Source organism: Bubalus bubalis, chromosome 17 (genome assembly GCF_019923935.1).
Source record: "Bubalus bubalis isolate 160015118507 breed Murrah chromosome 17, NDDB_SH_1, whole genome shotgun sequence".
NCBI lineage: Eukaryota > Metazoa > Chordata > Mammalia > Artiodactyla > Bovidae > Bubalus > Bubalus bubalis.
Genome location: NC_059173.1, coordinates 20,828,071 through 20,851,366, shown reverse-complemented (window position 1 = coordinate 20,851,366; position 23,296 = coordinate 20,828,071). Strand labels below are relative to the sequence as shown.

The 23,296-nt window shown below is 46.1% G+C and overlaps 1 protein-coding gene across 1 annotated transcript in view; it reads right to left on the bottom strand.

Annotated features, from left to right (window-relative positions):
• Positions 1 to 23,296, bottom strand: part of DNAH10 (dynein axonemal heavy chain 10) — a 161,409-nt gene that overhangs the window by 36,883 nt on the left and 101,230 nt on the right. Inside the window, exons 48-57 of the mRNA XM_006056319.4 lie at positions 21,611 to 21,783; positions 20,134 to 20,227; positions 19,602 to 19,769; positions 18,726 to 18,914; positions 15,560 to 15,731; positions 12,679 to 12,882; positions 11,679 to 11,759; positions 7,884 to 8,081; positions 7,054 to 7,215; positions 3,287 to 3,461 (exon numbers count right to left, since the gene is read on the bottom strand). Of these exons, the coding sequence (XP_006056381.4) occupies positions 3,287 to 3,461; positions 7,054 to 7,215; positions 7,884 to 8,081; positions 11,679 to 11,759; positions 12,679 to 12,882; positions 15,560 to 15,731; positions 18,726 to 18,914; positions 19,602 to 19,769; positions 20,134 to 20,227; positions 21,611 to 21,783 (1,616 nt within the window). The remainder of the gene's footprint in view (positions 1 to 3,286; positions 3,462 to 7,053; positions 7,216 to 7,883; positions 8,082 to 11,678; positions 11,760 to 12,678; positions 12,883 to 15,559; positions 15,732 to 18,725; positions 18,915 to 19,601; positions 19,770 to 20,133; positions 20,228 to 21,610; positions 21,784 to 23,296) is intronic.

Sequence of the window (23,296 nt, the reverse complement as noted above, 5' to 3'; positions counted from 1 at the left end):
GATGGGACTTCCCTAGTGGTCCTGTTGGCTAGGGTTCCAAGCTTCCACTGCAAGGGGCATAGGTCCAATCCCTGGTCAGGGAACTAAGATCCTGCATGTCGTGGGATGTGGCCAAGAAAAAAAAACAAACACGTCTCTGGATGGATATATGGGAAATGTATATGAGATATACATAATCATACCATGGTTCTCTGTCCTGTAGGGGGAGGGGAACTAGGCTGATGAGGAGCAGGTCAGAGGGGGCTTTTCATGGCATGTCATTTTGATGTTGGAACCAGGACCTAGCTGATGTATACGTGGCACTGACCCCATGCTCAACCCAGTTCTGAGAGAGCTTTACATAATAGCTCCTTGGACCCTCATACCTACCCTGAACTTCAGGGCTTTCCTGATAGCTCAGTTGGTAAAGAATCCGCCTGCAATGCAGAAGACCCCAATTCGATTCCTAGGTCAGGCAGATCCCCTGGACAAGGGGTAGGCTACACACTTCAGTATTCTTGGGCTTCCCTTGTGGCTCATCTGATAAAGAATCTGCCCACAATGCGGGAGACCTGGGTTCGACCCCTGGTTTGGGAAGATCTCCTGGAGAAGGGAAAGGCTGCTGCTGCTGCTGCTACGTCACTTCAGTCGTGTCCGACTCTGTGCAATGGTAGCCCACCAGGGTCCCCCGTCCCTGGGATTCTCCAGGCAAGAACACTGGAGTGGGTTGCCATTTCCTTCTCCAATGCATGAAAGTGAGAAGTGAAAGTAAAGTCGCTCAGTCGTGTCCAACTCTTTGCGACCCCATGGACTGCAGCCCACCAGGCTCCTCCATCCATGGGATTTTCCAGGCAAGAGTACTGGAGTGGGGTGCCAGTGCCTTCTCCGAGGGAAAGGCTACCCACTCCAGAATTCTGGCCTGGAAGTCGCAGAGTTGGACACGACTGAGTGACTTTCACTTTCAACCACCCTGAGGCTGTGGGGACAGTGATTATCATCTGCATTTTACAAATAAGGAAACTCCAGCACAGAGAGGCTAGGTGACTTGCCAAAGGTCACACAGCTGGGAAGAAGCAAAGCCATGCGTGAACATATCACCTGTTACAATAACTACATTATTCCTTTTAGGCCATAGGCTGCTTTTACTATCTCAGGGGTGATACAGGCACCCCGTCTAACCACATGGGACACATATCAAGCTCTCCATGTGGTCCCATGGAAACCCCTTCTCACCAGCCCCTTGGATTGTTGAGAGGATTCACAACCTTCTCCTCCTCCCAGATAAATCCCCCTCAAAGATCCTTCCCAACTCTGTTCTCAGAATGTTTTTATGCTGCTGACCTGAGTTGTTGTTGTTGTTGATGTTTAGTCGCTAAGTTGTATCCAACTCTTTGTGACCCCATGGACTACAGTCCCCCAGGCTCCTCTGTCCATGGGATTTCCCAGGCAAGAATACTGGAGTGGGTTGCCATTTTCTTCTCCAGGGGATCTCCCTAACTCAGGCATCAAACCTGTCTCCTGCATTGGGAGGCAGATTCTTTACCATCTGAGCCACCAAGCAAAGCAGAGCCCCAAATCCATATAACCAGTGGTTGGATGTTCCCCTTGAAAATGCACATATTCTTAGTCTCTCTCACAACTCAGTCTAAACTTCCAACACATGCTATTGCAGTTTTAAAGCAGCCATACTGGAGCTTCCTAGGTGGCTCAGTGGTTAAAGAATCCATCTGCTGATACAGGTGTTGTGGGTCCAATCCCTGGTCCAGGAAGATCCCACATGTCACTGAGGAACTAAGCCCATGCACCACAACTATTGAGCCTGTGCTCTAGAGACCAGGAGCTTCAACTGCTGAGCCCATGTGTCGCAACTACTGAAGCCTGCTTGCCCTACAGTCCGTGCTCTGCAACAAGAGAAGCCATGACAATAAGAAGCCTGCACACCACAGCTAGAGAGTGGCCCCCACTTGCCACAAATAGAGAAAGCCCATGTGCAGCAACAAAGACCCAGCATAGCCAAAACTAAATAAACAGAATTATAAAACATCCATCCATATACCTTTGTTGCAATCACACTGCAAACCTCTGAAATCAGGATCTCTTGCTAACAGCAAGAGCATCTCCAGATGACCCCATCCCTCTGCCCAGGAGTCACTTGGGCTTCCTGCTCTGGAATGAGCTGAATGTTCTGTTTGAATCCACGTGTTTCACATGGACTGTAGCCTGCCAGGCTCCTCTCTCTGTCCATGGGATTTTCCAGGCAAGAGCCAACAACCAGAGCACAGCCTTGGACAAGGGCCGCCACGTGGCCCTTAGGAAAAGAGGAGCTCAGAGAAGCAGCACCATCCCACCAGGCACATGAAACACAGGTCAGCTTCCAGCCTGGAAACAGGAGTCTCGCTCACCGATCGTGCAGCCAGAAGGACAACGCCTCTTCTGAAAATGAGGACATGATGTGAGCAAGGAGAGGAGAGAGCCGAGGCTCCTAACACAGGGATACATGAGCGGGACCATGCAGCAGAAAGACAGGGAATGGGGTGGGGCAGGCAGGACGCTGTTTCTTCCTGGCTTCACTGGCGCTGCCAAACTTACCACTGAGATCCACTAACAGTACCCTAAGGACAGTGCCCCATGGTGGGAAGGAAGAAAACGCCATACCAGGCCCCCCTTCTGAACAGCAAATGAGCCCTCTGGCTGCAGGGGTTGGAGTCATTTGACACACGGCTTTGCAGAATGGCTGGGGGCCACAATAAAGACTCACTCTCCTGGGAATTCCCTGGCAGTCCAGTGGTTAAGGTTTGGTGCTCTCACTGCCTGGGCCTAGGTTCAATCCCTGGTCGGGAAGCTAAGATCCTACAATCCACACAAGTGCAGCCAAAAAAAAACCACCCTCCCCACCTTAAAAGTCCATCATGTGTCTAGAAATAGATGAGGGCATCTCCCATCTGCTCTCAGCCTTTGGCACACCTGGCCCGCATCCAGGGCCTTGCCTCTTTCAGGACAGACACCCAATCATGTTCTCCTAAAGAGGACTGATTTACAAGGCTCCACCTCTCCCACCAGCCCCTTCTGGAACCCAATCTACTTCTATGAGTGGCCAGGGTTCAAGGCCAGTGGGCTGGGCTACCTACTGACTGGGGCAAGTCAGCTCACCTCTCTGGGCTTGAGGACCCTCATCTGGAAATTAAGAGGATGACAGTCCCCACCATGGAAAGTAGGCAGCACAGAAATGCCAAACCATGATTAAGTCATAGTTGCTGTCAGGGGTGACGCTGGTGGCCAAGCACACTTGGGGATGGCCAGCCGTTACCTGATCTCAGTCACATCTGACTTGTCCAGCTTCTGCAGCTCCAGCTTGGCAGCCTCCAGGATGGGCATGACCTCAGCCAGGGCGGTCTCAGCCTCTGTCTTCTCCACCGCGATAATCTTGTTCTGCTCCTCTATCTCCATGGCTTTTTCCTCTGCCAGCTTCTTCTTTTCCTCCGCTGTTGGGGGAGAGGGAGGGGAATGAAGCCATCGAAGGCGGGGAGGATGGACCACCGCTCCTGAGCCAAGGCGACACAGCCCTCAAAGGTGGGCACTGGGACCTACCCAGTGGTGCAGTGGGTAGGAATCGGCCTGCTAACGCAGGGGACACAGGTTCGGTCCCTGGTCCAGAACTAAGATCCCTGTGCCTCCACAGAGCAACTAAACCTGTGCACCCAACTTCTGAAGCCCTCGTGCCTAGAGCTTGTGCTCCACAAGAGAAGCCACCACAATGAGAAGCTGCACACCGTGACTAAGAGTAGCTCACACCTGCTGCAGCTAGAGAAAGCTCACCTGCAGCAACAAAGATCTAGTGCAACCAAAAATAAATTCAAAAAATAATTTTTAAAAAAAATGGGCACTGGGAGGAGGGGGGTCAAATGAGCTTTGGCCAATATGGCAGCCTTGGGTGTTCCCAGTGGGACCGTGTCCTCATGGTCCCTGGGGTCCCTAACACCAGGACAGCTGCTGAAACCTTGACCCTCCCTGACTAGCCCACCTATACCTCCCGCCCACTCCATCCCATGAGACAACCCCAACCCTGCTTGGCTGCTGTTAGCTGAGGACACCAGGGCTGCCCTCAAAGTTTTTCTGGCTTACTGAGATCTCTCTGCCTCTTCATCAGCTTTTCCTACGTTCATTCAGTCAGTCAGTTCAGCCGCTCAGTTGTGTCTGACTCTTTGCGACCCCATGGACAGATGGACAGCACGCCAGGCCTCCCTGTCCATCACCAACTCCCGTAGTTTACCCAAACTCATGTCCATTGAGTTGGTGATGCCATTCAACCATCTCATCCTCTGTCGTCCCCTTCTCCTCCCACCTTCAATCTTTCCCAGCATCAGGGTCTTTTCCAGTGAGTCAACTCTTCACATCAGGTGGCCAAAGTATCCGAGTTTCAGCTTCAACATCAGTCCTTCCAATGAACACTCAGGACTGATCTCCTTTAGGATGGACTGGTTGGATCTCCTTGCAGTCCAAGGGACCCTCAAGAGTCTTCTCTAACACCACAGTTCAAAAGCATCAATTCTTCGGTGCTCAGCTTTCTTTATAGTCCAACTCTCACATCCATACATGACCACTGGAAAAACCATAGCCTTGACTAGATGGACTTTTGTTGGCAAAGTAATGTCTCTGCTTTTTAATATGCTATCTAGATTGGTCATAACTTCCCTTCCAAAGTAAGCATCTTTTAATTTCATGGCTGCAGTCATCATCTGCAGTGATTTTGGAGCCCAAAGAAATAAAGTCTGACACTGTTTCCACTGTTTCCCCATCTATTTGCCACGAAGTGATGGGACCAGATGCCATGATCTCAATTTTCTGAATGTTGAGTTTTAAGCCAACTTTTTCACTCTTCTCTTTCACTTTCATCAAGAGGCTCTTTAGTTCCTCTTCACTTTCTGCCATAACAGTGGTGTCATCTGCATATCTGAAGTTACTGATTTTTCTCCTGGCAATCTTGATTCCAGCTTGTGTTTCATCCAGCCCAGCATTTCACATGATGTACTCTGCATATAAATTAAATAAGCAGGGTGACAATATACAGCCTTGACATACTCCTTTTCCAATTTGGAACCAGTCTGTTGTTCCATGTCCAGTTCTAACTGTTGCTTCCTGACCTGCATACAGGTTTCTCAAGAGGCAGGTCAGGTGGTCTGGTATTCCCATCTCTTTCAGAATTTTCCATAGTTTATTGTGATCCACACAGTCAAAGGCTCTGGCATAGTCAATAAAGCAGAAATAGATTGTTTTTCTGGAACTCTCTTGCTTTTTCAATGATCCAGCAGATGTTGGCAATTTGATCTCTGGTTCCTCTGCCTTTTCTAAATCCAGCTTGAACATCTGGAAGTTCACGGTTCACGTACTGCTGAAGCCTGGCTTGGAGAATTTTTAGCATTACTTTACTAGTGTGTGAGATGAGTGCAATTGTGCAGTAGTTTGAGCATTCTTTGGCATTGCCTTTCTTTGGGATTGGAACGAAAACTGACCTTTTCCAGTCCTCTGACCACTGCTGAGTTTTCCAAATTTGCTGGCATATTGAGTGCAGCACTTTCACAGCATCATCTTCTAGGATTTGGAATAGCTCAACTGGAATTCCATCACCTCCACTAGCTTTGTTTGTAGTGATGCTTCCTAAGGCCCACTTGACTTCCCATTTTAGGATGTCTGGCTCTAGGTGAGTGATCACACCATCATGATTATCTGGTTCATGAAGATCTTTTTTGTACAGTTCTTCTGTGTATTCTTGCCACCTCTTCTTAATATATCTTCTGCTTCTGTTAGGTGCAATGGCACCCCACTCCAGTACTCTTGCCTGGAAAATCCCATGGACGGAGGAGTCTGGTGGGCTGCAGTCCATGGGGTTCGCTAAGAATCGGACACGACTGAGCACTTCACTTTCACTTTCACTTTCTGTGTATTCTTGCCACCTCTTCTTAATATCTTCTGCTTCTGTTAGGTCCACACCATTTCTGTCCTTTACTGAGCCCATCTTTCCATGAAATGTTTCCCTTGGTATCTCTAATTTTCTTGAAGAAATCTCTAGTGTTTCGCATTCTATTGTTTTCCTCTATATGTTCATTCAGCCCAGCCCAAAAGTCAGCCTCCCCACAGGTCACTCTCAGTTTCATCACTCTGTTTATTTGGTTTATTTTATCTTAGTTTATTTGTGACACTAACCACAATCTGAAATTTCATCTGATTCTTGGCTCATGAATGGGCTCCACTCACTAGAATGTAACCTTCTTTCCAGGGGCTGTGACCCCACATTTAGAACAAAGCTTGGCATGGAGTAGGTGTACCAGCTTGAATAGTGCCCCCACCAAAATCCATGCCACTCAGAACAACAGAATGTCACCTTATTTGGAAAGAGAGTCTTTGTAGATATAATTAGTTAACACAAGGTCATACTGGGTTAGGGTAGATCCTAAATCTAACAACTGTGTCCATATAAGAAGGCCATGTGAAGACACGGAGACGCAGTGGGGGAACGCCATGTGATGGTGGAGGCAGAAGCTGGAGGAATGCGTCCACAAGCCAAAGAACACTCAGGACTTCTGGCCACTGTTACAAGCTGGAAGAGGCCAGGAAGGGTCCTCCCCGGAACCTTTGGAGGGAGCAGGGTCCTGCCAAGACCTTCATTTCAGACTTCTATCCTCCAAAGCAGTGAGAATAAATAAATGTCTCTGTTTTAAAGCACCCAGTTTGAGACTTTCATGGTGGTCCAGTGGTTCAGAGTCTGCCTTCCAATGCAGGGGATGTGCGTTTAATCCCTGGTCAGGGAACTAAGATCCTACACATTGCAGGGCAGCTAGGCCCACGAACCACAACTGGAGAAAGCCTGTGTGCCATAGTGAAGACCCAGTGCAGCCAAAAAATAAGAATAAAAAAAATAAATCTTCAAAAAAAAAAAAATAGTAATGGGTAGGTCAAAACATGCCAGTTCCTACAAGTAGCTTCCCAGGGCTGTTATGCAATGGAGCCCTGTCCTGTTTGGGGGTTTTTTGGTGGGAAGGGGGCAGTCCAGATCCCCAGAACTGACCCCACACTTGCCTATGGCTGTATTTGTGGCAATCTCCTCCAGTAGGGCCTCGCAGGCAGCCGACTTCTCCGCCAGCACGATCTTCTGCTCGGCCAGCTTCTGGTTCAGCTCATCCAGCTGGATGGTGGCCTCCTTCAGCTTGTCCAGGCCTCCCTCCAGACGCTTGCACTGAGCTGAGGAAAGGGAACACAGGTATTCACCCTTGAGGGGGCTCTGTTCTCAACCCACCCAACTACACGCAATGCAGTAAGATTCACCCAACTTGGGCTCACAGGAAAAAAAAAATAAAATAAAATCATCTTCATGAGATGTCAAGCATCTCTCAGCACCTCCATTGCCATTTTGGGGGTGGCATCTCTGAATGGCAACCCACTCCAGTATTCTTGCCTGGAGAATGCCATGGACAGAGGAGCCTGGTGGACCACAGTCCTTGGGGTTGCAAAACAGTCAGACGTGACTAAGCGACTAACACAAATGAATATACTTCTGAAAACAGTGCTTCATTTGACCAACAGCCAGAACCAGAGAATTTTTTTAAAAGTTTTCCAACAGAAATGCTTGCTCTCATTAAATAGTATCTCTAATGGAATGCAAATTTAGAGCTTAGAGTGCATGGCCCAACACAGAAAAATAAAAATAAATGCATGCCAGGGCTCTGCCCACCCACACATATCATTTTGAGGTACAAAATCCAAAATGTGCTTTTCGGCTTTGCCTCAGTCCCAAGTATGCTCGATCTTGCTAAGAAAACATCTGCTTAAGGAAAACATCAGCACTGGGATCCTTACTTGTAAGGAATAACAATCTCTATGAATGGTCCATCCGCCCTCCCAAGTCTTACCTATATTATACTGAGTTTTCTCATCCAGTAATTTTGAATACGTGTTAATAAAATCCAGGTAGTTCTTCGGAGTCACATAGTTGCAGCGCCTCAGTTTCTGTAGGAATTGTTTGCTGAATTCACCCACGGATTCATGGACCAAAACAACATGTTCTACCAGATCTTCTATATTTTCTGCCGGGATCATCTGATTAGTCCCTGAAGAGGAAGGAATGGAAAAGGGTGGTTCATAAAGAAAAGAGACAAGCTCGATCTTGAGTGAGTTCCTCAGAGTTAAACACGGAATTCCCATGTGACCCAACAATTCCACTCCTAAGCACATCCCCAAAAGAGGTGAAAGACAAACACAGGCAGATTTTTGTATGGCAATGTTCATAGCAGCACTATTCACAGCAGCCAGAAGTGTCTACCAACAGATGGGCGGATACACAAAATACGGCCTGTCCATAAACGGAGTATTACTCAGCCTTAAAGAAGGAAATTCTGATACGTGCAGCAACATGGATAAACCTGGAAAACACGCAAAGTAAAAGAAGCCAGCCATAAAAGGGCACATGAGACACCTAGAACTGGCAAATTAGTGGCAGAAAGTAAATTAGAGGCTCCCAGGGGTGGAGGGTGGGGCTGGGGTGGGAGAACAGGGACTGAGTGTTTAATGGGGACAGAGTTTCTGTTTTAAAGATGAAAAAGGTTCTGGAGACAGACAGTGATGACAATTGCACAACATTGTGAGTATTAAAAGGATAACAGTGCACACTTGGAATGGTTTAAAATAGTTAAAATGGCGAATTTTGCATATTTTTTACCACAATAAAATACAGTATAAAAATGCTTTAACAAAAAAGAAAAGAGCACTTATCACTTGTCAGTAGCTTTTCTGGTTTTTCAAACCAGTCAATCCTAAAGGAGATCGGTTCCAAATATTCATTGGAAGGACTGATGCTAAAGCTGAAACTCCAATACTTTGGCCACCTGATGCAAAAAACTAACTCATTGGAAAAGACCCTGATGCTGGGAAAGATTGAAGGCAGGAGGAGAAGGGAACAACAGAGGATGAGATGGTTGGATGGCATCACCGACTCAATGGACATGAGTTTGGGTAAACTCCGGGAGTTGATGATGGATAGGGAGGTTTGGCATGCTGCAGTCCATGAAGTCGCAAAGAGTTGGACATGACTGAGCAACTGAACTGAAATGACTGATACTCTGGCAATTTCTCTAAGAACGTAGAAAGCCAATTTTCTTTCCCTGCGTAGGAAGGTCTGTCTTGCTAAAGGCTAACACAGTGTTGGGAGAGGGGCTTGAGATTCCAGGAAAGAAATTTACCCAGTGCCCCTGCTATATTCCCTGTACCCAACACATATTTGGCATGAGGTAGATCTTCCTATGGGGCCTCCCAGGTGGTGCCAGTGGTAAAGAACCCACCTGCCAATGCAAGAGACATACGAGATGCAGGTTCGATCCCCAGGTTGGAAAGATTCCATGGAGGAGGGCATGGCACCTCACTCCAGTATTCTTTCCAGGAGAATCCCATGGACAGGGGAGCCTAGGGCATCACAAAGAGTCAGACATGACTGAGCATCTGAGCTCAGGCCTTCCTATATGTCTGCTGAAAAATTAATAATCACTTCCACTGCCAAAACCACATCACTTGAATTATCTCACAGATTGCAAAATACTTTCACGTCAAAAATGAAGGAAGGAAGTACGACCAAAAGTAGGCATTCATCCAGATTCTGCATATTTGATCTTGAATTATACCAGGGGTCAACAAACCACAGTCCATGGGCCAATTTTACAGCATGCATGAAAAGTTTTGCCTCACAAATATCTATACTTATTGGGCACAGTCATCCCAATTCCAGGAATATATCCTAAGAGAAAAATTCTAAGTAAACTCCATGCACCATTATTTATGATGCTTGACCACTGAATACTGAAAGCAGCTAAGTACTAACGCACAGACATGGCTAAAAAGCCTATGAAAGCTAAAGTGAAAAGACGGTGAAAGGGTCACTCACTCAGTTGTGTCCAACTCTTTATGAGACCCCATGGACTGTAGCCCACCAGGCTCCTCTGTTCCTGGCAAGAATACTGGAGTAGGTTGCCATACCCTCCTTCAGGGGATCTTCCTGACCCAGGGTCAAACCTGGGTCTCCTGCATTGCAGGCAGATTCTTAACTGTCTGAGCCACAAGGGAAGTCCCATGAAAGCTAAGGCACATCTATATCAGAGCTGGCAACTGCAGCCCCCAGGACAAATCTGACCCACTGCCCATTTTTGTAAATAAAGTTTTACTGGCACACAGCCATGCCCATTGACTTACATATTGTCTATGGCCGCTTTTGTGATGCAATGGCGAAACTGAGCAGTTGCAACAGAGACCATATGACCCACAATGCCGAAAATATTTATCATCTAGTCATTCTCCAGGTATTCTTGCCTGGGGAATCCCAGGGACAGAGGAGCCTTGTGGGCTGCCATCTATGGGGTCGCACAGAGTCGGACACAACCGAGCGACTTCGCAGCAGCAGCATTTACAGAAAAAGTTTGCTGATCTTTGAGTTATATCATTAGAAAAGAGTCATATTCTTTTAGCCCCCTTCTCCAAAAAACTGCAATCTGTCTGTAAAGTGGGACTAGTTATTTATTTATTGGATATGTATTTATAAGGCTAAAGCTATTCACAAGGTCATCCAGTGTCATAAAGCTGCTCAACTTAGGTCCATATAAAAGTTTTTCCCTAAGGATGAATTGACTGGCTTAAGGGCTTCCCTAGTGGTTCAGATGGTAAAGAATCTGCCTGCAATGCAGGAAACGTGGGTTTGATCCCTGGGTCGGGAAGATCCCCTGGAGAAGGGAATGGCAACCCACTCCAGTATTCTTGCCTGGAGACGTGGACAGAGGAGCCTGGCAGGCTGCAATGCACAGGGTCACAAAGAGTCAGACACAGCTGAGTGACTAACACTTTCTTATTCTGAAGATTACAATGAATAACCAAGGCCTTAGGGAGTTGAATCTGTAGAGCAAATTCCACACTGATGGGTAATCAGTTTACCAAAAGATTTTTTAGACATCCTTGGGGTCAGCATACATTTTCTCTAAACAACCATGAGAACCAACTGTATAGCTCAGGGAACTCTACTCAGTGCTCTGTGGTGACCTAAATGGGAAGGAAATCCAAAAAAGAGAAGATATATGTATATGTATAGCTGATTCACTTTGCTCTACAGTAGAAACTAATACACACTGTAAAGCAACTATACTCCAATAAAAAAAAATTTTTTTTAAGAACCAAATAGTAATTTTTTAGGCTGTGTGAGCCATACAGTCTCTGTGCCAATTACTCAACTTTGTGGTTGTAGCATAAAAGCAGCCATAGACATTATGTTTATTACATGTTTCAATAAAACTTCATTTACTAAGACAAGCAAGGGGCTGAATTAGGCCTGCAGACCATGCTTTGCTGACCCCTACTTTTTATGATACCTAATCAATTCTTATTCTGCATTATCTTTGTAAATCCCCTGAAGTCTCTTTGGACTAAAACACAATATGAACCAAAACACACTAACGAACATCATTTGTGACCGTGGAATCTACTGGACCAAAATTCAAAGTCTGGAAAAGGATAACAAATTGTTATACTGTTAATATATAGTATCTTTACCTGGAGAATCCCACAGAGGAGCCTGCTGGGCTATATTCTCTGGGGTCAGAAAGAGTTGGATATGACTTAGCGACTGAGCACATACGCATACTGTTAATGTGGTCCTGGTATTAGCTGCCACTTACCTAAAAATGACTTAGCGACTGCATGCAGAGCTTGAGGAGGCCAGGGCATGAACCAGTCAATACCAGTGTTATTTACCAGACCTTGCAAGGAAAGAGAGAGAAAAGAGATGATCCCTCTGCTACTCTGAGACCCACGGGAACATGGATACAGTCTTTGGGACCCAACAAATTGGTGAATGAGATGGACATGTTCAAAAACAACGATCAAAAACAGGGTTTCTCAGCCTCGGCACTATTGACATTTGACTGGATAATCCTCAGTGATGGGGCTGTCTGTGCGTTGTGGGCTGTTTGGCAACACCTGGTCTCTATCAGCTAGATACCAATTATACATAGCCCACCCCACCCAAATTGTGACAACCAAAAATGTCTCCAGGCATTGACAAGTGTCCCCTGGGGAGCAAAACTGCCCCCCACCCACATTCTAGGGATAGGTTCTGCTACTTCCATGAGGATGCCAGAATTTTCCAAATAGAAAGGAGCAGAGAGCTATATTGTGTACATTATGGGCCTCGAGGCTGGGACTATGAGCTTTTCCTCATGTTAGAAAGACATCAGCCAGGACTTCCCTGAAGGTTCAGTGGTTAAGAATCCACCTGCCAATGCAGGGGACGAGGGTTCAATCCCTGGTGGGGGAACTAAGATCCCATATGCCTTGGAGCTACCAAGCCCTCATGCACCACAACTAAAGAAATCCATTCACTGCCACAAAGACACAGCACAGTCAAAATAAATCAATAATAAAAACTTTTGGAAAATTTAAAGTAAAAAAAGAAGGGCACCAGCCATCCATCTGCAACACAAGAGCTGGTTGGCGATTGTTGAGTGGTGGCTCCAGGCTCATCCTACATGGCAGGACTCAACTTTCAACCTAATGACCATGTCATGGGTCACTTGGCTGGTGGAACCGTGGAACCTCAAGATGCATGTCACTCCCTCACCCAAAGCATGTTCCCTACTGAAGGGGAAGAAAGGATTTGCAGGCTCTGCTCCAGGGCACCTGGGAAATTTCTGCAGCGGGTCCTCAGGGTGTCCCCCACTGGCGACATGCCCAGGACGATGTGCAGGTTGTTGGCACTCTTGTTCACGAAGTACTGCCACACGGACTCCTTGGCCGGGCCTGTCCCTTGCTTCAAAGCCTCTGGCCCAATCTGACTGAGGATAGACTCCTTTTCCTCGTCTGGGAAAAGAGCGGGTACGATGCCTAGAAAACAAAGGCCAGCATTTTGTTCAGTCTCAGGCTATTTCTCGAGGCACTGAAATGGCAGGAGCACAGTCCATGGGGTTGCAAAGAGCCAGACATGACTGAGCAGCTGAACACACGCTGTGTCACCAAAGAGCAGTCGCTGCTGAGTCTGAAGGGCAGGGCTTGGGTCCCGGCTCTGAGACCCAAGGCTCACTCACTGTGTGTGAAAATCCCTTTGGACATCAGGCTCCTCATCCATAAAATGGAAATAACAAATGCCTGCTACTTACCTAGGTGGGTTAATGTGAGCATCAGAGCAGGAGTTCTCAAGGGGACAATTTTGCCCTCCCCAAGAGATATCCCCAAGAGACAAAAGATGATGCTGTGAAAGGGCTACACTCAATATGCCATCAAATTTGGAAAACTCAGCAGAGGCCACAGGACTGGAAAAGGTCAGTTTTAATTCCAATCCCAAAGAAAGGCAATGCCAAAGAATGCTCAAACTACTGCACAATTACACTCATCTCACACACTAGTAAAGTAATGCTCAAAATTCTCCAAGCCAGGCTTCAACAATATGTGAACCGTGAACTGTTCAAGCTGGATTTAGAAAAGGCAAAGGAACCAGGGATCAAATTGCCAACATCCACTGGATCATCAAAAAAGCAAGAGTTTCAGAAAAACATTTGCTTTTGTTTTATTTACTATGCCAAAGCCTTTGACTGTGTGGATCACAATAAACTGGAAAATTCTTCAAGAGATGGGAATACCAGGCCACCTGACCTGCCTCCTGAGAAATCTGTATGCAGGTCAAGAAGCAACAGTTAGAACTGGACATGGAACAACAGACTGGTTCCAAATAGGAAAAGGAGTACATCAAGGCTGCATATTGTCACCCTGCTTATTTAACTTATATGCAGAGTACATCATGCAAAACGCTGGGCTGGATGAAACATAAGCTGGAATCAAGATTGCCAGGAGAAATATCAATAACCTCAGATATGCAGATGACACCACCCTCATGGCAGAAAGTGAAGAAGAACTAAAGAGCCTCTTGATGAAAGTGAAAGAGGAGAGTAAAAAGTTGGCTTAAAACTCAACATTCAGAAAACTAAGATCGTGGCATCCGGTCCCATCACTTCATGGCAAATAGATGGGGAAACAATGGCAACAGTGACAGACTTTATTTTTTGGGCTCCAAAAGCACTGCAGATAGTGACTGCAGCCATGAAATTAAAAGACGCTTACTCCTTGGAAGAAAAGCTATGACCAACCTATATTAAAAGCAGCATATTAAAAAGCAGAGACATTACTTTGCCAACAAGGTCCATCTACTCAAAGCTATGGTTTTTCCAGTAGTCATGTATGGATGTGAGAGTTGGACTATAAAGAAAGCTGAGAGCCTAAGAATTGATGCTTTTGAACTGTGCTGTTGGAGAAGACTCTTGACAGTCACTTAGACTGCAAGGAAATCCAACCAGTCAATCCCAAAGGAAATCAGTCCTGAATATTCATTAGGACTGGTACTGAAGCTGAAACTCCAATATTTTGGCCACCTGAAGCGAAGAGCTGACTCATTGGAAAAAACCCTGATGCTGGGAAAGATTGAAGGAGGAAGGAGAAGGGGAGACAGAGGATGAGATGGCTGGAGGGCATCACTGACTTAATGGACATGAGTTTGGGTAAGCTCTGGGAGTTGGTGACGGACAGGGAAGACTGGTGTGCTGCAGTCCACAGAGTTGCAAAGAGCAATTGAATGACTGAGCTACTGAACTTAACTCAAGAGATATCTGGCAATGTCTGGAGACATTTTGGTTGTCCAATGTGTGTGTGTGTGTGTGTGTGTGTGTGTGTTGGGGATGGTACTAGTGTCATCTAGTGAATGGAGGCCAGGGATGCTAACATCCCATAATACCCAGAACAGCCTCCACAACAAAGAATAGAATTATCCCCGCTCCTAATGTCATTCGTGTCAAGGATGAGATGCAAAGTCTTCATGATGCCGCAAAGCAAAAGGGCTTCAGACCTATTTGACCTGCATCATATGGGGTACAGACCCCTGGGGACCCCACTCAGTCTCCAAGGAAAATATACCCTGAGCCCTGCAATGGGGTTTACAGAGAGAGAAAAGGTCTGACATTCACATCCCAATTACAAGTTTGTGACCCACGCATGGAAAGTCTGCTGCCAACCCAAGGACATGTGTGCTAAATGCCACATAAATAGCCGGGATGGTAAGACGCCCCAGGCATTCAGGAGACAGGAGACTGCCAGAGGAGGGAGACCAGCAAGGCACTAGAGCTAAAACCTGGGGAAAGGTTTCCTTGGTGCCAGACCGGAAAGTGGAGTTCTGTTCTTTGTGTCCCTGGCCCCTGTCCACTCCCCTCTTTGTAGTCAGAGGTCCCTCATTTCCTTTGGTGAATCACTTCGCATTCATTCTGAGTCTGGATGTGGTTTGAGGGTGGCTCTGACGCTACCCCAGGCATGATCAATCAGCATCCTGCATCACCCACCATAGACACTGGACCCTCAGCCTGGGATACACGTGCTGGCTCCTACCCACCTGTGAGAGCTCAAATAATACTTCCTGTGTAGGTAGGAAGTGCGCTTAAAAGGTAACGCTTACCAGACAGCCTCCGCTGAAAGCTGAGCCGCAGAGACCAGCAAACCCCATGTGAGACCAGCATCCCGGTACCTGAGGTGAGCATGTTGTTGACGAGCTCCAGGAAACCCTCCTCGGCCACGTGGGCATCCGTGAACAGGAAGATCATCATCTTGTTCTCAATGCCAAGTTTCAGGTAAAGGTTCTTCAGGTCATCCCGGAAGTTGTTCTCAGAGTAGCCCCGGCTCAGGAGGATCTCAAACACCTGCGGACACGGAGCACAGCATCCCCTTGAGACCACTGGCCCAAGGGAGGGTCTCCAAGTAAGCGCAGAGCGAGAGGGCGGCTCCCAGCTGAGCCACCATCCAAGAGGAACCAGGACCACAGAACCGGATGACTGGGGACATTTTCACAAAATACGGTTGAGTGAGAAAGACAGGACACAGAAAACTGACATTCCTTTTTGTCGAACAAACCACAGTGGATGTTCTGTGCGGGTGCGCACGTGGGCGAGGTGAATGTGTGCAGGGAACAAGGCTCCTGCAGATGGATTGTGAATAAGGCAGAAAAAAGAGGGGTGGGGGCAGTGAAAAGGACAGCCTCCGTCATTAAAAACAAGTAATTGGATGGGACTTCCCTGGCAGTCCAGTGGTTAGGACACCGTGCTTCCACTGCAGGGAGCACGGGTTCGATCCCTGGTCAGGGAACTAAGATCCCGCAAGCCATGTGATGTGGCAGAAAAGAGTCATTTGAATTATAGGGAAGGAGATAAGGCAGAGATGGGCCATGCAACAGAGGAAATGGGTGTGGGTACAGACTCCCCATGGACAGAGGAGCCTGGCGGGCTACAGTCCATGGAGTCGCAAGAGTCGGACACAACCTAGCAACTAAGCACCACCAGAGTCACCGTGAGCTCATTTAAAATGAGACAAATTGTGAGAAGATGTGTAAAGAAAAAAGACTGACGAAGAAGCAATTTTTAAAATATTAAATTCAAAAATCCTCTGACACACAAAATAGATATAAATGGAAATAGGACACACACATAAGCCAAGTCTTTTCTGTTCAAGCATTTCCTCCGGCTCAGATGTGTAGAAGTTTAACTGTGAGCAGTCGTTTTAAAACAGCTCAGATTTATGGTAGCAGAGAAATCCTTCATTTCCTCTCTCCTCTCCACCTCTATTCACACACACACAAAAAGCCTCTTTCACACTCAGTCAGTCATGCACATTCATAGCCACACATGTTCACATGGTGACTCCCACACTCAACACACTTTTATGTTGGGCACACACGTAGTTTGTCACACACTTTCACAGTCATAGTCACTCACACACATTCTCACACACACAGTTACACAAACTTGCATGTCCAAACTTGCACACTGTCTCACACACAGTCACACACACAAACTCAGGGCCATTTGGATGCCCTTCAGCCAAATGTAATCTGGCCCAGCACAGCCATAAATAAATAGACAAGACTCTCAATTCCTTTAAAGAGTAATAAAATAAATAAATAAATAAAGAGTAATCAACCACATACAATGAATAATAGAATGCCACCGCACCCACCACCCATATTTAACATTTGCTAAAAACCCAAAACTCATATATTTTCTTCAAATCTATTTTTAACAAAGCTATGGATAAAATTAGAAGTCCTTTGCTTCTCCCCTGGTCCTCCATCCCCAGGCCCCCCAATTTTTTGGCCCTCCTTCGAGGCAAGTAGGATCTCAGTTTTCTACCAGGGATCAAATCCGTGCCCCTGCAGTAAAGGAGCCAAGTCCTAACCACTGGACCACCAGGGAAGTCCCTTGGCCCTTTTTACTCCCACTTCAAGGAGGCACACTCCACCAGGAATTCACCTTTCTAATGTGAACTCTAGTGTCATGGGTCAAAAATCTTTTAAAAACATATACCCTTGAATCCTCTAACTTCCCAATTTCAAAAAAAAAATGATCATAAAAACAGAGCAAAACAATAGGCAAAAAACAGAGGCATCAAGGATAACGCAAGACCCGAGTTACAAACAGAATCAGATACCAAAGAACTAAGGAGGGTGTGTGGGGAGGGTGAGCAGTGGAGTTGACGCTTCTTCAAAACTGAATCTCACTGCAGGATGCACGTCTCCACGGTGATGGACCAGGCTGGCAAGTTACCTGTGGGCACTGCAGGACTATCTGTAAGAGTCTCAGGATGGTGTAGAGACACGGGGCCCCACTCACACAGTGCTGGGGGGATGTCAAATGGTGCAGCCCCTTGGGCAAACAACCTGGCAGTTTCTCAGATGGATCAACAGAGAATTACCCTACGACCCAGCAACTCCACTCCTAGCATCCACCCAAGACAAATGAAAATATATGTCCCTGCAGAATCCTGTACATGAATGTTTATGCCAGCATAATTCATAGTAGTCAAAAGGTGGAAGTAATCCAAATGACTGTCAATGAATGAATGGATAACTGAAACGTGGTCTACCATACAATGGAACGTGATTCAGCCACATAAGGAATGAAACACTGACACGGGGACGACGTTTGGAAACATTATGCCAAGTGCAAGAAGGCGTCACAAAAGACCACAGACTTTGAGATCCTATTGTATGAAAAGCCCAAAATAGGAAAGTCAAGAGAGAAAGAAAGATTAATGATGTCTCAAGGCTGAGGGGCTGGAAGAATAGGAAGATACGGAGTTTAGGATTTCTTCTTTGGATGAAGAAAATGTTCTGAAATTGAATGTGATGGTTTCACAACCTTCTGAACATAAAAAATTATTGAATTGTATACCTTAAGTGGATGAATTGTACGATCTAGAAATTGTATCTCAATAAAAATATTTTTTGTTGTTTCTGTTTAATTGTTTTTTGAAGATTCTAAGAATGGCCCAGAACTTTGGATGGTGGTTGTATTGAAACAACAGCCAGCACATCAATGACCATGAACACTGGGTCCATGGAGGTTTTGGCTAAGATCCCCTCTGCATGAGCACACATCACACATTATGCATCACAGGACTTGCTCATGTTTGACTCTCGAACTTGATTTGACATATTCTACATTCCAAAAACAATACAATACTTAGATGTTTCAAATATTCAGTTAAAATAATATCGATTCCCCCCCCCCAGAAAAAACCATTTGATACTCTGTAAAAGCATCATGTTATGATCTGTAATACATTGTTTGAATTTTTGCAGGAACTACTAACTGCAGAAATTAGCATAGCAAAGCCATTTTCTAGTGGGGAGTTTGGCTTACCTCGTAGCCAGCTGTGAAGGCAGCCAGCCTGGCCAGAGACTGCTTCCCGGAGCCCCCGACCCCGACCAGCAGGGCATGGCCTCGGTCCATTCGGATGATGCGGTGCGCGCGGGTCAGGTGCTCCAGAGCATCGTCGAAGAGAACCAAGTTCATTTTGGTGTTGCTTTCATTATACTCTTCAAGGATTTCCTGAATTTTAGACCAAAAATAAAATTTTTTTAAGGACTACTGACTTTTAAGAGACAGACTCTCCTGTGCGGGAGAGATGAAAAATGGAGGAGAGACTGTTTTGAATGTCAATAGTGGTTGAAATGAGTAAATCATTTGGGTTCACAAGACTAACTTTCACAAACAAGATTTCAATCTGCAGGACATCCCAGGCATCCAGTGGGTAAGACGCTGAGCTTTCAATGCAGGGGTCATGAGTTCGATCCCTGGTCAGGGAACTAAGAACCCTCATGCTGCACAGCATGGCCAAAATAAATAAACTGATTAAATGAAATAAATTTTAAAAAGATTTCGATCTGCTGGTCTATGATTGGCAAGCAGTAAGCCAAAGATGACCACAACTCTAGCCTTATGAATTAAGATGAAAATGAACATTAGGGAGTCAGATGAGGGGTTCCCAAAGTTGGGTGTGCACCAGAACCCTGGCACCCTCCATGGGTTTGATGAAGGGAAACGCATGAGGATGGGTCCCAGGGGTCTGAATGAATAAATTCATCAGGTCATTCACATGCACCACAGGACGTGGACACCACTAAGTCAGACACAAGCCCACATTCCCAAGTTACAGACAGGCACAGCGTTCTCCCCAGCTCCACCTCCTGGGCACCCAAGTAACGTAATCCTGGGAGAGGTGAGCCCCGTCCGCACCTGGAACAAAGCCTTGGCTGCCTCATAATCCTGAATATCTTCATAAATGCGTGCTTCCTCTTCATGCAGAGCTGTCCGGAAGTCTCCAAACAGGATGGGGTCCCTCATCACCGCCTCCACATCATCATTAAAATGTGCCGTGACCAAGATTCTTATGTGTTCCTGGACCTTACAACACAAGATCACTTCAGGACCCAAACTCACACCATACATGTGCTAAGACTTGTCAGAAAAAGAGCATAGGCTAGGATTATCTGAAGTCATGTGCATTTGATCTTTTTCCCCTTTGCTGCTAAGTACTTAACAATCCACCCTCCTTTATCTATTGACTTCCACTGTTAGTCTCTATTTTTCTGTAAAGCCCCATATAAAAAAATACACTAAAAAAAAATTGGGTTTTTGTTTTGTACTTTTTCATTTCACCCAGAGACAAATTTTGTTGTTGGAGTTTTGCTTTTTGTTTGTTTTGAGTTCTGGGTGCTTTTTGTTTGTTTGTCTTTTGCATTTGCTGGTACATTTTCAATGTACTGACCAGCTCCTTGTCTGTTTCATTGATCAACCGGTCATGGAAGACTCGCAGACACTCGTTCCTCCAGACTCTCACCATCTGGGTCACCGTCTGGAATCTACAGGATGGAAGGGGCAAAATTAGCCACAAAGTTATCTAGAGAAGAGCAGGCTGGATGCTACTATTTTCAGATGACTATACAGGGTGCAGAAAAGGACATATCTATAGTGTCCCCCCCTCAACCCGGTTCCATATTAATTGAAACTTAATGAAATGAAGTGAAGTGAAAGTCGCTCAGTGTCCGACTCTTTGCAACCCCACGGACTATAAAGTCCATGGAATTCTTCAGGCTAGAATACTGGAATGGGTAGGCTTTCCCTTCTCCAGGGGATCTTCCCAACACAGGGACCAAACCCAGGTCTCCCGCATTGCAGGCAGATTCTTTACCAGCTGAGCCACAAGAGAAGCCCAAGAATACTGGAGTGGGTAGCCTATCCCTTCTCCAGGGGATCTTCCCAACCCAGGAATTGAACTGGGGTTTCCTGCATTGCAGGTGGATTCTTTACCAACTGAGCTATCAGGGAAGCCTGAAACTTAATGGACACTAACAATTTAAATGTAAAGACTATAATGTTGTCATTTATAGCTCCTCTTGCTGCAGAGAAAAAAAAAAGAACATTATCTACAAGTGATGTAAATGACATGAGAACTTAATGGGACTCCTCCTCACTGGAATTTATGAATTTAACACCAGCTGCGGAGCCACTGGCAGCTCCTTTTTCTAAGAACCAGCTCCACCTGACCCCAATTCTGGGTCTTTCTCTGGTTTCTGGCAAAGAGGCCTCACTCCACCTATAAATACCCAGACCGGCCCCCTCCTGAACTGCCGTTCTGAACCTTTCAAGAGCACTGAGAGTCACTGTGGGCACGTGGAAAATTCCTGATTCATTTTTCAATATTTTGTGGATTCATAATGTAAATCCATAAAATTGGGACATCCCTGAAAATCTACATAGATGAAATACACATTAATGTAAATACACAAATTCATCTAGTTTTCACGAGTAAATTTCTACACCAAGACTTAAATCCCTCTGTCCTCTGTGGTTAACTTCTCCCAAAGACACATAAAATATAACCAGTTGGCAACTGGAAACAATTCAGTTGTATGAATGAAAGACTCCACTGGGCAAACTCCACCTTTAGAACTGAGAACAAAGGTTGGCATAACATCCCCACCTCTGGGTTGAACACACCTGTCCACTTGGCCTCACACCTGCCTCTCTTGGCTTCCCCAGCCTTCAACTCAGAGGCTCAAGAGGCATCAAGTCTTAACCAAGCATTTGACTCTGTTCTTCGTTTAACATAAACAAAAAGACACTGGGTGATTAATAGACACATGGATTCACATCGCATTTCCTGATAGCTCCTCTGTCTTAAAAGAATAGGAGAAGCTATCATACCAATGAGGCATCTTTTAGTAAGATAAGACGAAACTCACCGTTCCGGGTTAGTGAGGACAAGACCGTTATAAACCCGTGAGAGATCTCGAAGGTTAAAGATGTAATGGAACTTGGACGGAGTGGGCGGCAGATCCTGAACAATGTTTTTGTAAAGAGTCAACGTGCAGGATGTCAGCTTGTCACTCACAGCCACGATGCTCTCATGAAACACCTGCAGAATGAAAAGACCCGCCCCCCCACACCGAGTGTCTCTCAATGGATGGACAGATAAGCAAAATGTGGCCCATCCATTATCATGGAGTATGATTTGGCCAGGAAGAGGAGCAAAACACTGAAACAGGATCAATGTAGATGAACCTTGAAGACATCATGCTGAGCGAAAGAAGCCAAACACAGAAGACCACATAGTGTACGATTCCACTGATAGGAAGTGTCCAGAATAGGACAATCCATAGAGACAGAGTCCAGATTAGTGGTTGCCAGGGGCTGAAGGACAGAATGGAATAACTGTTTTGGGAGTGATAAAAATATTCTGGAACTAGACAGTGGTGATAGTTGTACAACATTATGAAAGTACTAAGTGTCACTGAACTGTGTATTTTTAAATGGTTTTAATAGCTAGTCTTACATTGCATGAATTTTTCTATAATTTTTAAAACATATTTTATTTATTATCTTACTTATTGGCTGTGCTAGGTCTTTGTTGCTGCACCGGGGCTTTTCCTAGTTTTGGCAAGTGGGGGTGACTGAGCTGCGGTGCTCAGGCTTCCCACTGCAGCGGCTCCCCTCACACACACACCCCGCCCCCAGTGCTGAGCACAGGCTCCCGGCACAAGGCCCAGCACTTGGGGCTGACAGGCTTAGCTGCTCCACTGCATATGGGATCCTCCCAGACTAGGGATTGAACCAGTGTCCCCTGCACTGCAGATTCTTAACCACTGGACCAACCACCAGGGAAAACCCATCATCAATTTTTTTGTGAGGAGGTAAGAAAAAAAAAAGGAAGGACCAGAGAAACTAATCATCTGATCTGCTTTTGTTTCCCCAGATTTTCACATTAACTGACAAGTCAACATGATACGAAACCAAAGCCCCAAACCAACCCTCCATCTGAGACTGATGTGACTTGCACAGACCTCACAGTTTTGAAAGTGAATGGCTTGTGGTAGGGCATGAACATGCCAGGTGCTCCCTGATCACATCTGGCCTTCCCACACCTTCATCTTTCTTGCCTGGTCCCTCAGGACTTTGAGTGAACAAGCCTGCTTTAGAAGAGCGATGCCAGGATCAGAGGTCATTATTTAAATGAAGGGGTTCCATTTGTAAAGTGTGAAAATGTTAGTCGCTCAGTCATGTCTGAATTTTTGTGACCCCATGGAAGGTAGCCCACCAGGCTCCTCTGTCCATGGATTGTCCAGGCAAGAACACTGGAATGAGTTGCCACTCCCTTCTCCAGGGGATCTTCCTGACCCAGAGTCTCCTGGATTGCAGGCTGATTCTTTAGGGTCTGAGCCACCAGGGAAGCCCATCTGTAGAGGTCGTGTAAATCATGGTGACATAACAGCAGTTACCACTATCTAGTGAGTATCGGTGTGTGCACTGTGCCACACGTTACATGCACTTTCTCCTTTCATTCTTCCAAAACGTCAGGGAGGCCGGTACAGCATCACCTCCCTATTCTGGATGAGGATGGGCATAGGAGAGAGCTCCAGGGACTTGCCCAA